The sequence below is a fragment of the Primulina huaijiensis genome, chromosome 6 (assembly GCF_012295235.1).
Source record: "Primulina huaijiensis isolate GDHJ02 chromosome 6, ASM1229523v2, whole genome shotgun sequence".
Classification (NCBI taxonomy): Eukaryota; Viridiplantae; Streptophyta; class Magnoliopsida; order Lamiales; family Gesneriaceae; genus Primulina; species Primulina huaijiensis.
Window position 1 is genome coordinate 17,032,828 of NC_133311.1, and position 13,903 is coordinate 17,046,730.

General features: G+C 34.5%; 1 protein-coding gene across 1 annotated transcript; it reads right to left on the reverse strand.

The window, feature by feature from the left end:
• Positions 1-284: 284 nt before the first annotated feature.
• Positions 285-10,201, reverse strand: LOC140979790 (putative 1-phosphatidylinositol-3-phosphate 5-kinase FAB1C). Its single transcript, XM_073445359.1, has 11 exons — positions 8,597-10,201; positions 7,413-8,189; positions 7,173-7,326; positions 6,744-7,088; positions 4,258-4,941; positions 3,853-4,184; positions 3,310-3,433; positions 3,066-3,221; positions 1,450-2,916; positions 1,090-1,356; positions 285-729 (listed from the first exon to the last, which is right to left on the reverse strand). Exons 1-11 carry the CDS (start codon positions 9,004-9,006, stop codon positions 475-477), a joined length of 4,971 nt encoding a protein of 1,656 aa, XP_073301460.1. The 5' UTR covers positions 9,007-10,201; the 3' UTR covers positions 285-474.
• Positions 10,202-13,903: the final 3,702 nt, after the last annotated feature.

The following is a 13,903-nucleotide window of genomic DNA, read 5'->3' on the forward strand; positions in this document are numbered from 1 at the left end:
ATATTATCCAAACATTATCACACAAAATACACACTATATACTCCTGAAGAGTAGGTCTTTTGTGAGACGGTCTCACGAATCTTTATCTGTGAGACGAGTCAACCTTACCGATATTCACAATAAAAATAATGCTCTTAATATAAAAAGTAATACTTTTTCATTGATGACCCAAATAAGAGATCCGTCTCACAAAATACGATCCGTGAGACCATCTCACACAAGTTTTTGCCAAAGCTTAAATAACACCTCACAATTGTCAACATTGCCTCTTTTGCATCAAAGGTAGAAAGTGATCGAAATTTAGAACTAGTTTTACCAGTTTTATTAAATCGTACAATGGATAAAAAAATATTTGGCTGAAGCTTATGTTACTTACAACAATGGTGGATACACGTCTTGTTGGATCCTAACTCCAACAAAAAAAAAAGGTGAATAAATAGTAGATATATGATAGAAATTCGGGGGAAAAAATACTTAGGATGACCATTGATCTGGTACTGTAAGAAAGTAACTGGTCATAGCTTTTCTGAATCTTTTCTTGTACTGTTTAGGGGAAATAATAGTGGGTGAAGCACTCGTTAGCCCACCAAGTATCCCAGATGTCTTCACCCATGTTTCCAGATGCTTGTCCCAAGTGTACTGTCTCATGAAATCAATTATCCCTATTACCAGCTCGTTTCGATCCTCATCTATACCCACTAGTAATGAGTAATCCATGACATCGATCGACTGTAAAATGAGAGAAATACGCGTAAAAGTTTGAAGCATGCAAATGAAATGATATGATAAAATACACAGTAAAAAAAGAGTTTCATAGCAGAAAAGAATAATCCATTGCACTGATCAATCGAAAGTGTAAATAATTGTCATGGACACGCCATGGAAAATGCAAAAATAGTACTGCGTGATTCTATTGATTCAAAGTAAAATTTGAGTGCCAGCACTCGGTGTGAAAAATGAGATATCTTTATGCCTCTGTTTTGTCTACCATTTGAGGTCAAAGATAATCAGACAAGCATTGGTAACAAAAGTTATAAACAAAAAATCCCACAATTTTATCACATTTTCAGGGCAGGCAGAACAGCGTACCGCCAAGAATGATGTATCGTTCCAAACAGCTCTCTCTAGGATTCTTTTAGCTTTGCTTCCAAGAAATAGAGGATTTGTACGCGTTGTTTCTAAGAGATTCAGATCTAACATCACTTTGTTTGCTCCTGTTGGGTCTGAATTGTATCGTGATCGCAGTGAGCCCTTCAAATCATAAATTTTTGAAACATTTCTTCTAAAGAAGAGATTTTCCATCACAATCAAATCCATTTTCATTTCCCTGCCACCTTTCAAGTGTTTGACGTTGACCTGTTGTTTACCATTTGAAATAATGTTATATATAACCAAGAAATAGTAAACACAGCTATAATATAATCCCATAAGCAAGAGACACGTGCGAACCTGATATATGCCAAGAACTTTGGCAAGACAGGTTGGACTTCCCCAGTTTAGAGCATCTGTCGAATACTTGAAATACTCTGGCGAAAATTCATTGAAAGATTCCAACTCGGTCTTAGTTACCTGTTTGATTATGAATCGTTCGTCAAATGATTTGGCAAAATAAACATTACTCTTCCCACCTTGTGCACTCCATCTCCTACAACGGCTCAGGGAACGAATAAAATCCACTTCGCTAGGGCAGCATTTCCTCCGTAGAGCATCGAACTGCTTCGCGAAGTAACAAGTGACAGAAAACTTCACCTTTCCAGCAGCATTAAAATGCTCGTCTTCAAAAGAAATCCTTAGATGAGGTGAACTTTTCAGATCGCTAGATAGCGAACCGACCATAGATGAAGAATCTTCAGGGGAGTGATTTCCATGGTGCATGTATTCCAAATCGAGAGAACCGAAAGACTGCCATGCTGAAAGGTTGGAAGCCAGCGATGATGATTTGCTGATTGGACTAGCATCTGATCCTCCTTCAACCCCATTTGGTATATCAATGATCCAAGTTTCATACTGTTTGGTACTAAGGGCGTAAGATATGATGCTCGTCGGCTCGTCGTCATAAACAGTAAGTACAATATCAATTAGGGAATTTTGGGCAACCATTAATCTTGCACCTTCAGGCAAAAGTGACGCTGAAGAGATAAATGAACCAGATGTAGCCAACAAAAGATTTGGTTTTTCAACTTCATGGTAACTTCGTATGTACGAAATGGGGTCCCTGATCATGTACCTGTAATCGCCAGAGGCATGAAAAGATCGAATAGTTGAAAAATGTGAAGGAGGCGACAGTTCTTTACTCATTCGTTCTTGGAACATCCGAGCAGAATCGAAAGAGTAAACTCTTGTTGGTAGCATCAGTCTTTTAAAAGTTGTATTATTTTTTCGATTGATTTCCCTAGATGAGGTAGATTCTGTGTTTATAATATCAGCCCCAGACCATGCTGAATCTATCTTATCAGAAAGGATTGTTCCAGCCGACGGGTGGCGTTCTAAGGAAGTCATATTGACAGTACCATGCTCATCTTGGTGCATTACATCCTCTTTATTGTCTGAGAAAGCAATAAATGAAAACTTCTCTTTCAAATCACAAGGGGAATCATCAGACTCTTCAGAATTGGGAGGCATAGCTCTGACTGGAAATTTCTCTAATATGGGATCGAAAGGCACAGTGTCTTTACGACCAACAGCAAGGCAGCCATCCTTCAAATGTGTATCAGAATCATTCAATTTGGTCAAAGGTGCATCATCATTTGGAGCATTCACTCTGAAACATTTCTTGAAGGACTCCAGTTGACATAGCCGTCTATCCCAAACTTGTGAACGGATTACAAGAGAATGTGTCAATCTATTAATTTCAAGAATGTCAGGTCCCTCTATATCATGCTGTCGAATATCTTTGTCAGCTAATTGGAGCAAATCCTACAAAGTAGAAAGCCCGAGAAGCTGACACATCATTGAAATTTTCATAAAAATATATTAAAATTGCATGATTAGATTAGTTAAAATATAATGTAAGAGACGATAAATATTACAGAGATTGAGTAGCTTGGATGCCAGTTAGTACTCACTTTGTAATACTCCATTTCGTTGGCAAGTATGTGCTTTAGTTCTGACACGTGGTCATTTGTGTCATATAATTTATGAATAGAAGATGAGCTTTTGTTTTCCATTTCCTGAAGAACGTCCGATATGTTGGCATACAAGAGTTCTGCCTTCTTCAAAAGCTACGGATAAAGAGACAGATCGTCAAGCTACCAACTTAATAAAACAATAAAAGCACTTGAAAAAAGAGCTTTTTTGGTTTTTAAGAACCTCGGATGCTTCTTTCCTCGTCCAGCTTTGTTCACCAGCACAGAATTCAAGGATAGGTGGAGGCAAATGAACAGAAAAGATGCTTATGGGAGAATAACGAAAGAAAGCAACTGTACTTCCAAATCTGTCCAAGATGTAAGTTCAAAAAAATTTCATTGTTTCACTACTACTGCAACTTAACACAAGGTTTTGCAAAAACTTTGTTTTACAAGGAAGAAAACTAGTTCCGTATGAAAAATTAAAGTGGCTCATACTACGCGTACATAAATACTATCCACATGGAGTCTAATGACAGCTTCAAGGGTATAAAACCACTAGTGTACCTTTATATCTCTAAAAAGAGTTCATATCATATTAGAGATATGATGATCAATTTATATCATAAAATAATGCTCTTACTACACGCGGGTTTCTTAATGTTTTTTGCCACTTTATTTTGCAGAAGAGGTATTTGCCTCTTTTTCACATTTCAACTGGTAATTTATATTTGCAAGCATACAAAGGAATTTATGCTGCAATCTAAGAGAATGTCAAGTGACGTACCCAAAAAACCTGAGGCAGTCCCTCTGCAGAGAATGACCACAGCTTGCAACACGATTGCCAGTGGCATGGTTTGAAAAACTAAGTTCAAGAAACTTTCCAAAAGAAAGTCCCCAGGCGGCGTCAGACATAACCACTCTTCGAGTGGCTGATGGAACACCTTCCGTGTATGCACACTTGAGGCATCGATGCCACATCCATATCTTACCATCACGCTCCCCAGGAAGCTTAATCAAGGGAAGATATCTCACATTTATAGTAAGATTTCCATGCTGATGAGTATAACAAATGACATGGGCTTCGGCTGATTCCTTGCATGAGCGACAGAGGGACGACTGGGAAAACAAATTGAAATGAATAAGTCAATCATAGAAACCAGAAAAGTTACATAATCCATCAAAGTCTTACCTGATCAAACATATTGTCTCTCAAATATCTCCCAAACGGTTTATCAGATGGGCCGTAGAATTTTATACGAAGGAGACGGGCACGTTCACATACAGTTCCATTAAGCATGCAGTGGCTAGAGAAAGAAACTACAATGCTTTGATAACTGTCATTAGTAGAATAGCATTCACTGGAGGTTTCAATGTCATAAACCCCATCCATTTGACCTGATGATTCTGTTGGGGTATGATTTACATTTCTCGAACAAGTAGACCTTGCTTCGTCAAGTTTTACATCCAATGCCAAATTCTCCTCACATGCCTCAGATAGTGCACATTGAACATTTTTGTATTGTACCTCTTCTGGCAAAGAAATACCATAACCTGTGTCCCCAAGCTCAGACAGAGATTCCTGCAATCCAAGCTCCAAATTGAGATCAGCAGATTCAAAATCATTATTTCGGACATTGACTTCTTCCCCGTCACTGGTGGTCACAACTGAATCGAGGATAGCAGAGATGGACTTATCGATAATCATCTTCTCTTGATTGATATGGAAGGGTTTTCCATTCATATTAGGAAGACTGGAGCCCTCATCAGCAAAAAATGAAGTCTGTAGTGATAAATGATAAGCCGCAAAGACAGCATACTTGACCACATCTTTTACCTTCTTAAGCTCCTCACGTGATGAACCCCTCAGGACAACCTATAAGATGTGTAGAGAATAAGTTTACCCTCACGTCCTTCCTATTTTACTCAGGGACGAACAACTTGACAAACTCAACATCTATCAGTAATGCACCTAGCATACACAGATACCAACGGTAGGAAATCAAAATCAAGTACACTGATTTTTCTTAGAACGATGTTTTCAGGGGTTCCCGAGCTATAGCACATTTGGCTGCAAAGTTTAAAATAAATTCACCATATGAAGATGTATTACTTTCTATGGAAACAAGATGGAGGCTGTCGCTTGTTAGAAATTTTTAACAATGTTAGGATGGTAGACACAGAGGAGAGGCTAGGAGAGGCTAGGAGAGGCTAGGCATGAAGTTCTTGAGTAAAACACCTAGACTTTAAATTCAAACAAGTGGAGCGGATAAAATAATCCATACAGCCGACTCCAACTAATGGAAGTTAAGAGTTGTTTGATGACTGTGACAATGAAAGCAATTACCAAGTGCTCATCATCAATTCATAAACAAAAAGGTAGTCCAAATTTTATGTTAGACTGATTCAAGAGCATCGAATATTCGGTCAAAGCAGCAAAACTACAAACTTTTATCCCAAAAGCTCAATGATACCTTTTATGCGATATTTCCTTAGGCTAAGTTTGGATTGATAGACTTGGATTTGACGATGGATCTTATGAAAGGATAAAGGAATTTCAAATGCTCTCAAAGATGGTTTACAAGTATATTCAATTTCAAGGACAATTAAATTCCCCAACTTTTTTTTCCAAACATAGATGATGGGTTTTCAATTGATGAAGGTTAAATCCATCAATACTAAGGCAACCATTGAGTCCAACTCTAGAAAAATTAAACAAGAATGAGAAGGAAAGAACTGCATAAGATGTTGTCCGAAAATGATATGTTTTTTCAACAAGATTCAGAATGAGTTGAGATTGAACGTGCTTCATTCGATCTTGTAATACAAACAGAGTTCAAAGAATACTCATCAGCAATTCATTATCTGGTAAAAGCTTCATTTAATGACTCCAAGATTAAAATTATACAGAATATCAATTGATTATATCAGAGGTTGTGTGCATGGTGATTTCAGCAAATGTACTTCTAAATACAAACAGAGTTCAAAGAATACTCATCAGCAATTCATTATCTGGTAAAAGCTTCATTTCATGACTCCAAGATTAAAATTATACAGAATATTATTGATTATATCAGAGCTTGTGTGCATTGTGATTTCAGCAAATGTACTTCTCAACAGTATCTTATCACAATATGGCGTGTGCCTTCAACCATGTTATTACTACCATTTTAAAGCAATGACAAAGGACATCGTGGGAAGAAATCCCATGCCAGGTGTTAACTCAGATTGTTACATTCTAAAAGCTTCTGAAAATTTATTCCAGAACTTTCAAAAAAATTGCACTTGCATTAACAAAAGGACTCCGGAAATTACTTGTTGTGATTTTCTTTACAAAGACAATTGACCATTTTAATCAAGCATGAGATCAATATCAAACACTGATCATACTTTTTGCGGCGAGGTGGGATGTTAGACCAAGGAGAAGACCTTATAAATTGACAGACTATTACAGCAGCCAGTTCCCAAATTAATAGACAGAGGTTCTTTGAGAATTAACATAGCCAAGACACTAATCCACTCACTAATGGCAGATCAATATGGAAACAAACAAAACATACAATTGAAACAGATACGACCTGATTATGATACAATAGTAAGGAACATGCCAAAAGTTCAAAATGAGAATGATCAGAATTTTTTTTAAACATGATTTACAAGAGTTTGAAATCACTTTACCGTGCAACCTAATCGCCGGGGACAACCTTCAAAAAACATTAAGGTTTTTGATGGCCTTTTGTTTAATTGATTAAGAGGTGCATGCTCTTCTGAAATTTTCTCCAAACGGAACAGATCGCAATGCCCCAGCCTTGTTCCTGATATATGATCAGTTGATGGGGTTATAGAAGCACCGGTGCATCTCGCAATCCTCTCCAATAGTGGTCTTTTAACATTTAAAACCAAAGAGATCTCTTTTGCTAACAAATGCTCTATAGCAAACGAAGATACACTTTTCTCCACTAGCAGAACATTGGGACGATGGGCCTCTATCTTCGAAACAATCATCTTTAAATGATCATTTTCCTGATTCACAAATTATATTCGTAATATTCATGCAAATACTTCCGCTGTGAAAGAAATGAAGTGAGAAATGAAACGGGATTGAACCTGTTGCAGTAATGTATTGAAAGATGCCAGCTGATTAGGGACCCTTTGGTACTCAAGTGCCCCTCCTAAGAGAAGTACTCTAGTCTGTTTGTATTCAGATGTCATGCGCTTGTGTTTTATATTCTTCGTACATACTATTCCTTTGACAACTTTACTGCATTGATACGAATATTCACTTAAACATACACCATCAACATAGGAGTGAGGATTAGGAAAAAAATTCAACAGATATATATTCACCTCTCACTTGGACTTCCAGAAGCTACACATTTAACCTTCACATAGTCACAGGGATCCATGCTACCTCCTCGATTAGTGTTGGGCTTTATAAAGTTTGCTGCATTCCACACTATTGTTGTTATTATGTTGAGCCAGTTCTCAGCAGAATTCTCTTCGGATGTGATTATACCTTGTACTTGCAAAAGCTGTGACACAAGAGATCTAAAATGCCCCAATATCAAAGCTCGAAAGGGTTCATTTTTGTCAACATTCTGCTTTTCCTTTGCCGAAAAGGAGTTATCAAGATTAGTCGTACGGAAAATTGTTGCACCCGAATCCTCAACTTCATCATCCTCATCATCGTAAGTAAAGAAACTGGTTTCCCCCACATCACTGTCAATATCAGCGGGAGGGGGAAACCAAATCAGACCATTGTTATCAAAATCCAATGGTTGTGTCACCTTCTCACTTGAACTCGGTAATGCTGATGTATCATCAACCTTTTCCGTATGTCGATTCCCTTTAGCAGGCCTTTCTAAAATCGCATGCTCTTGATCAAAGGGACCGTCCATCAAGGCTCTCCCTTTCCCTTGCTGTACATAATGCCCGACTCTATTGGGAGTAATATGAATCCTAGAGGGGCTACCCGAAGGGTTTTTTGATCCAACAGATGTAAAATTATAAATTTCGTTTCTAGTACTAACACTACCAGAATTTACAGCAGGAGTATCATGAAAGTATTCAATTGACTTGCGGAAAAAGGAACTTGTGAATTCCTCACCATCATCTTCATCAGTCCTGCAATAACAAGCATAAAAATATATATTTGAAACACAAAAAGGACAAACTATAACAGCAATTTAAACCAAATAAAAATAAGATCTCATAAGAACTAACAGACACCAACTGATCTCATTATGCACTAATTCCATCCATAATAATTAGTGGCAGCCAGCTAAATACATACAAGTCTTAATATATTTGCTCAACCAACATGATGTGTATTATCGGGAAATTGAATGAAACATGAAAATTCGAAGTTTACATTGAAATAAATATAGTGAAATTGGTCAGCTCCTATCTGTTATGTCAATCTAAATAGAGAAAAAAACAAGATATACTTCAGTTATAACAGGTAAACTGAATAAACAAAAGAAAAGAGAATATTGGATACAACTTCGCAACAAAGAACTTCAATTTCTTACCTGCTTGGCGAGCGATTCACAGACAACGGAGATGGATTATTTGAAAAAGACGCATCACTACTTCTAGTAAGAGCGTATGGGGAGTCACCATCAAATTCCTCACCACTAAAACTGGGTGATGGTGGTTCTGGGCTTTGTCTTGGAGATTCAGAAGGATAGACTTTACCACTGCATCTTCGAACATTTTGACCACGAGGGCGAAGCTCAGAACAAAACTGGCAGGAATTGATTCTAAAGACAGTCTCCATTGTCTCCTTTAAACTACCAGTCGAAACAAAATTCATAGATGCCAGGCCTTGCACACAATCACCACAAAGTAGCCGTCCACAGCTTTCACATTTACACTTAATGCTAGAATCCAACATACTATTGTTGCAATGGCAACAAGAAGTGCAATTGATATCACTCATCTAAAAGCCACAGGAAATGGAATTTGAATCACTAGTACCCCAAGAAATCCAAGACCTAACTTTCCCTATCAAATCCAGAAGAGAACTATCAGGTATTCCCATAGACCACAATATCCTCCCGCATAACACGAAAATCTGGCCTCCTAGACAATAACTGCAACACTAAACCCTTCTCTTACTTCTTTTGTTCAATAAATGTTGATTATAATCTAATAAGATAGAAACTTGGTCTAATTAGCTATCAAAAACTGTCAAAACCCACAATAAAAATGACGGGTTTCTTCTATTCCTGTTATGGTGTAAGATATTTTCCTTTTCCCCTAAGAAAAACACAGAAGGAATTTTCAGAAACTATACTCGATTAGTTATCAAATCCACAATTCTACATCAAACCTAAAACTCTTACATCAAAAGTTGTAAGGTTTACGAGAAAAAAAGTAAAAAGGTTTTCAAGACAAGCAGTTACAGAAATTCTGAAATCCTCAGGTGAATTTCAGAAAAAAATTCAACACCTTGAAACTTAAGTCAACCAATCCCAGAATCATCGACATTATACATCAAGATAAAATCTTTCATCAAAGAGAACACGAGACCCAGAGCTGGCACACAAAAACTCACTCCCCTCAATCAAACAGCTGACCCACAAAATTAGCTGAGATGTCCAAAGAAAGTCCACCCACCCTCAACACGGTAGAATCAAGAAAGTTCTCAAAACTCCGTACGCAAAAATTCCTCAGGAATAAATAATAATAAAAAAAGATATCTAACAAACCCAGATCACGAAAATCAAAGTAAAGATGTGGGCTTGTTTCAGATATGCAAAACAAGAAATAAAGAGCAAAGAAACCAAATGTTGATGCCTCAAAAAAGAAGAGGAACAAGTATTTGTGTGAGATGTTAATATATTATGAGGACTAAATTATGAAGAGAACAAGAATGAAAAGCAGGAAAAGGAAGAGTACAGATGAGGTTTCCTTTCTAATATTTGCAGTTGCCATAGTGGAAGCTCGCATCTCCGTAACTACTTTTTGCTGCCTCTGCTTCTTCAACAACGAGAAAAACGACTCTTTTTCCTCGTTACTCCCCACCGTTTCCTGCATACCTTCATTTTCTTAACTCATAAACATTAAAATATTCAACCAAATACAATCTGTTCATGTACCTTAGCTTTTACCACTTTCTTCCCTTTTACCCCTTTTTATATTTTGCACACACACACATGTACGTGATTTTGGTCTATTTCATGCATTTATTTATTTTTATTAGGTCTATTTCATGCATTTCATGTGTAATATATTCACAAAAAGCATATACATTAAGTGGTTCTCTCTCATCTTACATGTCGATTTATTTTTCGATTGTCTCAAATATATAATTTTTTCTTGTTATTTATTATTATATTTCGGTTAACTAAATTTAAAAAAACGTACAATCATTTTTAAAATAAATTAAATAAAAATATAATATATTTTTTTTAAAACTTTTCTTTTTCGATACTTTTTTAATATGTACGAAAAATAAACAAATATGTATATCTGAAACGGGAAAAGTGGAATAATTACATCGATTCAAATTTGTCATTTTCATTTCCCATCACTTTTTGGGAATTAATTATTAAATTGTATCACCAAGAAACATGACAATTATAATAAAAAAATAAAGCTATTCATACCCAAAAAAAAATTCAAGTTCTACACGTAAATTCTTTTTTTTTTTCCTTCAAATTATAAATATATATTTTTACTTTTATATTAAGTTATTTCAAGTAAATTGTGATTCGTCACAATTAATTTCACTAGCTAATTTCATTTTCATTGGATTTCATGTAATGAAAATGAAATCCAACAAATTTCCTTGTTTTTCTACCATCAATATTGTGCTACTAATATTTAATTAATTCAAAGGCAAAGGTGACTTGGAATTGCATTGGTAAGTGGCCCTTCCATTTCAGCTATTGGTCAGCATGACAATTTAATTAATAATCTTTTTCATTAATTAATTTGATGGATTATATAAAATAACACAAAAACTCTTGTAAGACGATCTCACGGATCAATTTCGTTGGTCGAATATCTTATTTGGATCATCCATTAAAAAGTATTACTTTTTATACTAAAAGTATTACTTTTTATTGTTAATATCGATAGGATTTATCCGTCTCATAGATAAAAATTCGTGAGACCGTCTCACATAGACTTACTCATAAAATAATACAGTTGTTGGTTGTTGATTTTTTTTTCCCCATAATTTTTAATTTTGGAAAATTGAATGATCTGTGATACTATTGGTCAGAAACAGATCCTGGAATTAAATATTTTTTGCCTGCGAAGTAACCATCAACATTTAATATATTTGAGAATTTTTAGGTTAGGCAACGCTTTTAGCAAAAAAAAAAAAACTAAAAGTTAAATAGCACATGAGTTAGTGTCTTTTTTATTTTTATTCATTTTTATTATTATTTTAAAATTTATTTTTATTTTTATTTTTAAGAAACATGATCTGTTGAACTTTATTGAGTAAACCATGTCTCTTGCTTTTAGCCATGAAAATATTATCCATTTTGTGATATCTTTTCTCGCATCGATTTGTGAGCGATATTTGAATTGATTTATAAAATAAATGGATTTTATTGCACTTTGGACTGATCATTTTTCGAGAACGGGAATTAAATATGAAGCAATTGCCAGCTAATCATAATATACAATCGCATTTGCAAGACCTAACGGCTAAACCTAAGCAAATCATCTTCTACTAAGGTACATATTAAAAAAATCATATATAATAAGAAATTTTAAAATTTTATGATAATTATTTCAATATATATATACATACATACATACATATACACACACATATATATACGTATATGTATGTATGTATAAACTCCTAAATTTGGTTAAACATGTGTTAATTGGTCCAATCCCACTTTCAAATGCAGAGTGGGTGCTTTTACTATGCCTTTATGTTTTAGTTGGTATGGTAAATAAATATGGTGATTAATTCATCACCAAGCACCATTTATTGGAGGATATGTCAGTCAAATCTCTTGCCCACATATTGGACTGAAAAACAATATCACTAAATAGATTATCAAAAATAAACAATAGATGTTTTAATTCACAAAAACTTATATGATATTATCTCACATATCAATTTTATGAGGTGAATCTCTTATCTGACACTACTCATGTAAATGTATTACTTTTTATGTTAAAAAATATTACTTTTTGACTCCAAATATAGATGTGGTAGTTCAATCTATCGAACATAAATCCGTGAGACCGTCTCACAATATATCATCTCACGTGAAACTTACTTTTTTTTTATTGATAATTGATAAATAATTGTTGACATACCATTTGCAATCCATGTTTTCCAACTTTTTTGGCGTATATTGACTTGGAAAATATGTTGTAAATACAAATCAGTCTTGAATTTTGATGTTAAATTAAACCCCAATAAACTTTAAAAAACAAAAATAAAAAAATTGAAGGTTGCATTTGGTTGGAAAGATTTAATATGTCGATTTTAAATTTGTCTTCATTTGACTCAAATTTAGAACAGATGATTTGGAATATATTGCATTGCTCAAGTGTGTTTTTTTCGCTTCGATTTCTACGGCCTCTTCATTTTAGTCCTTTGAATTATACGTAATTCTCACAAATTCAAATCCTTCGTTCCAAACACAACCGAAGCTGATTTGATATTTGTTTTGTTCTGCGAAAATTATAGTAGAAAAAAGGTAAATCAGAAGGAATATTTTTGTTTTGTAAAGTTCCACGCAAGTAGATTTATTTTATCATATAATTCTATTTTAGATTGACGAAAAACCCTAGAATGAATTAATCATGAGAAACGGATAATTTATTAAAATAAAACCATCTGATAGTTTTTTTTTAAAAAAAATTTAATGGTGGTAGGCAAATAATCATATTATTATAAATAAATCTCAACGAAATAATATAAAAGGGTTATTTTTTGTGTATTCGGACAAAGAGTTAATTTTATACGATGAATCTCAAATATAACAAATTTGTATCACTCTTGGTGTATATATAATATTTCTTCCTGTTATACTCTATGGTTCCCAATATGGTACAAAGATCGTCGATATAGAATTAACATTTTTTGGTCAAATGATCTTACATGTAGAGATACAAAATAATTTACATGCAATAATACAATAGATGATGATCCCTAAGCACTAGCTAGTCTATGCAAGAAATACACTAATTTACCACAATTGGTGTTGCTTTGGTTTTGTCCATACAGTACCAGATATAGACAAAAAAAAAAATTACACTAATTCAGGGATTTGAGTTGATCAAATTAAATTTATGAGGATTAAAATTAATTAGATTTATTTAAATATTAAAAATAAAATTTAGAAAATTATATATGGTCTTTTTCAGTATCCCCACCAAATCCTATCCTTGGTCATTAGGTGGGTGGGGGCTATGGTGTTAAAAAGTTGACATCATGGATATAATTAGATAATGTAAATAATTAAAATCGCATTAAATTTTGTGTTATTTTATGTTGGTGATCGACCACACCATCAAAACAACATATATATTTTAAACATCTAAGGTAGAATATTATATAGTTTTGTCCAAAGAAGAGAACGAAAATATTTGAGTAGTAGAGTACTGGTCGAGATCAAACGAATTAATCTGTGTCGGGTCGAGTTGGTTTTCCAAAACCCACCATCTGGTTGACCAATCCATTGGCCGGGTTGAGTCAACCCTAATCGGTAACTCTACTTTTTGACATAAAAAATAGTTATTTTTCACGTATTTGGTCGTATATGAGATTAGTCTCACAAAATTGGTCTGTTAAACAGTCTCACATGATATTTTGTGAAAATATATATGGTGACTTGATTAAATTGATGGTA

Coding starts and splice junctions, on each gene's coding strand:
- LOC140979790 (XM_073445359.1), bottom strand. CDS start 9,006: ATGAGTGATATCAATTGCACTTCTTGTTGCCATTGCAACAATAGTATG. Junction 4,942..6,743: donor CCCGGCGATTAGGTTGCACG/GTAAAGTGATTT, acceptor CACATCTTATAG/GTTGTCCTGAGGGGTTCATC. Junction 730..1,089: donor ACGATACATCATTCTTGGCG/GTACGCTGTTCT, acceptor CTCATTTTACAG/TCGATCGATGTCATGGATTA.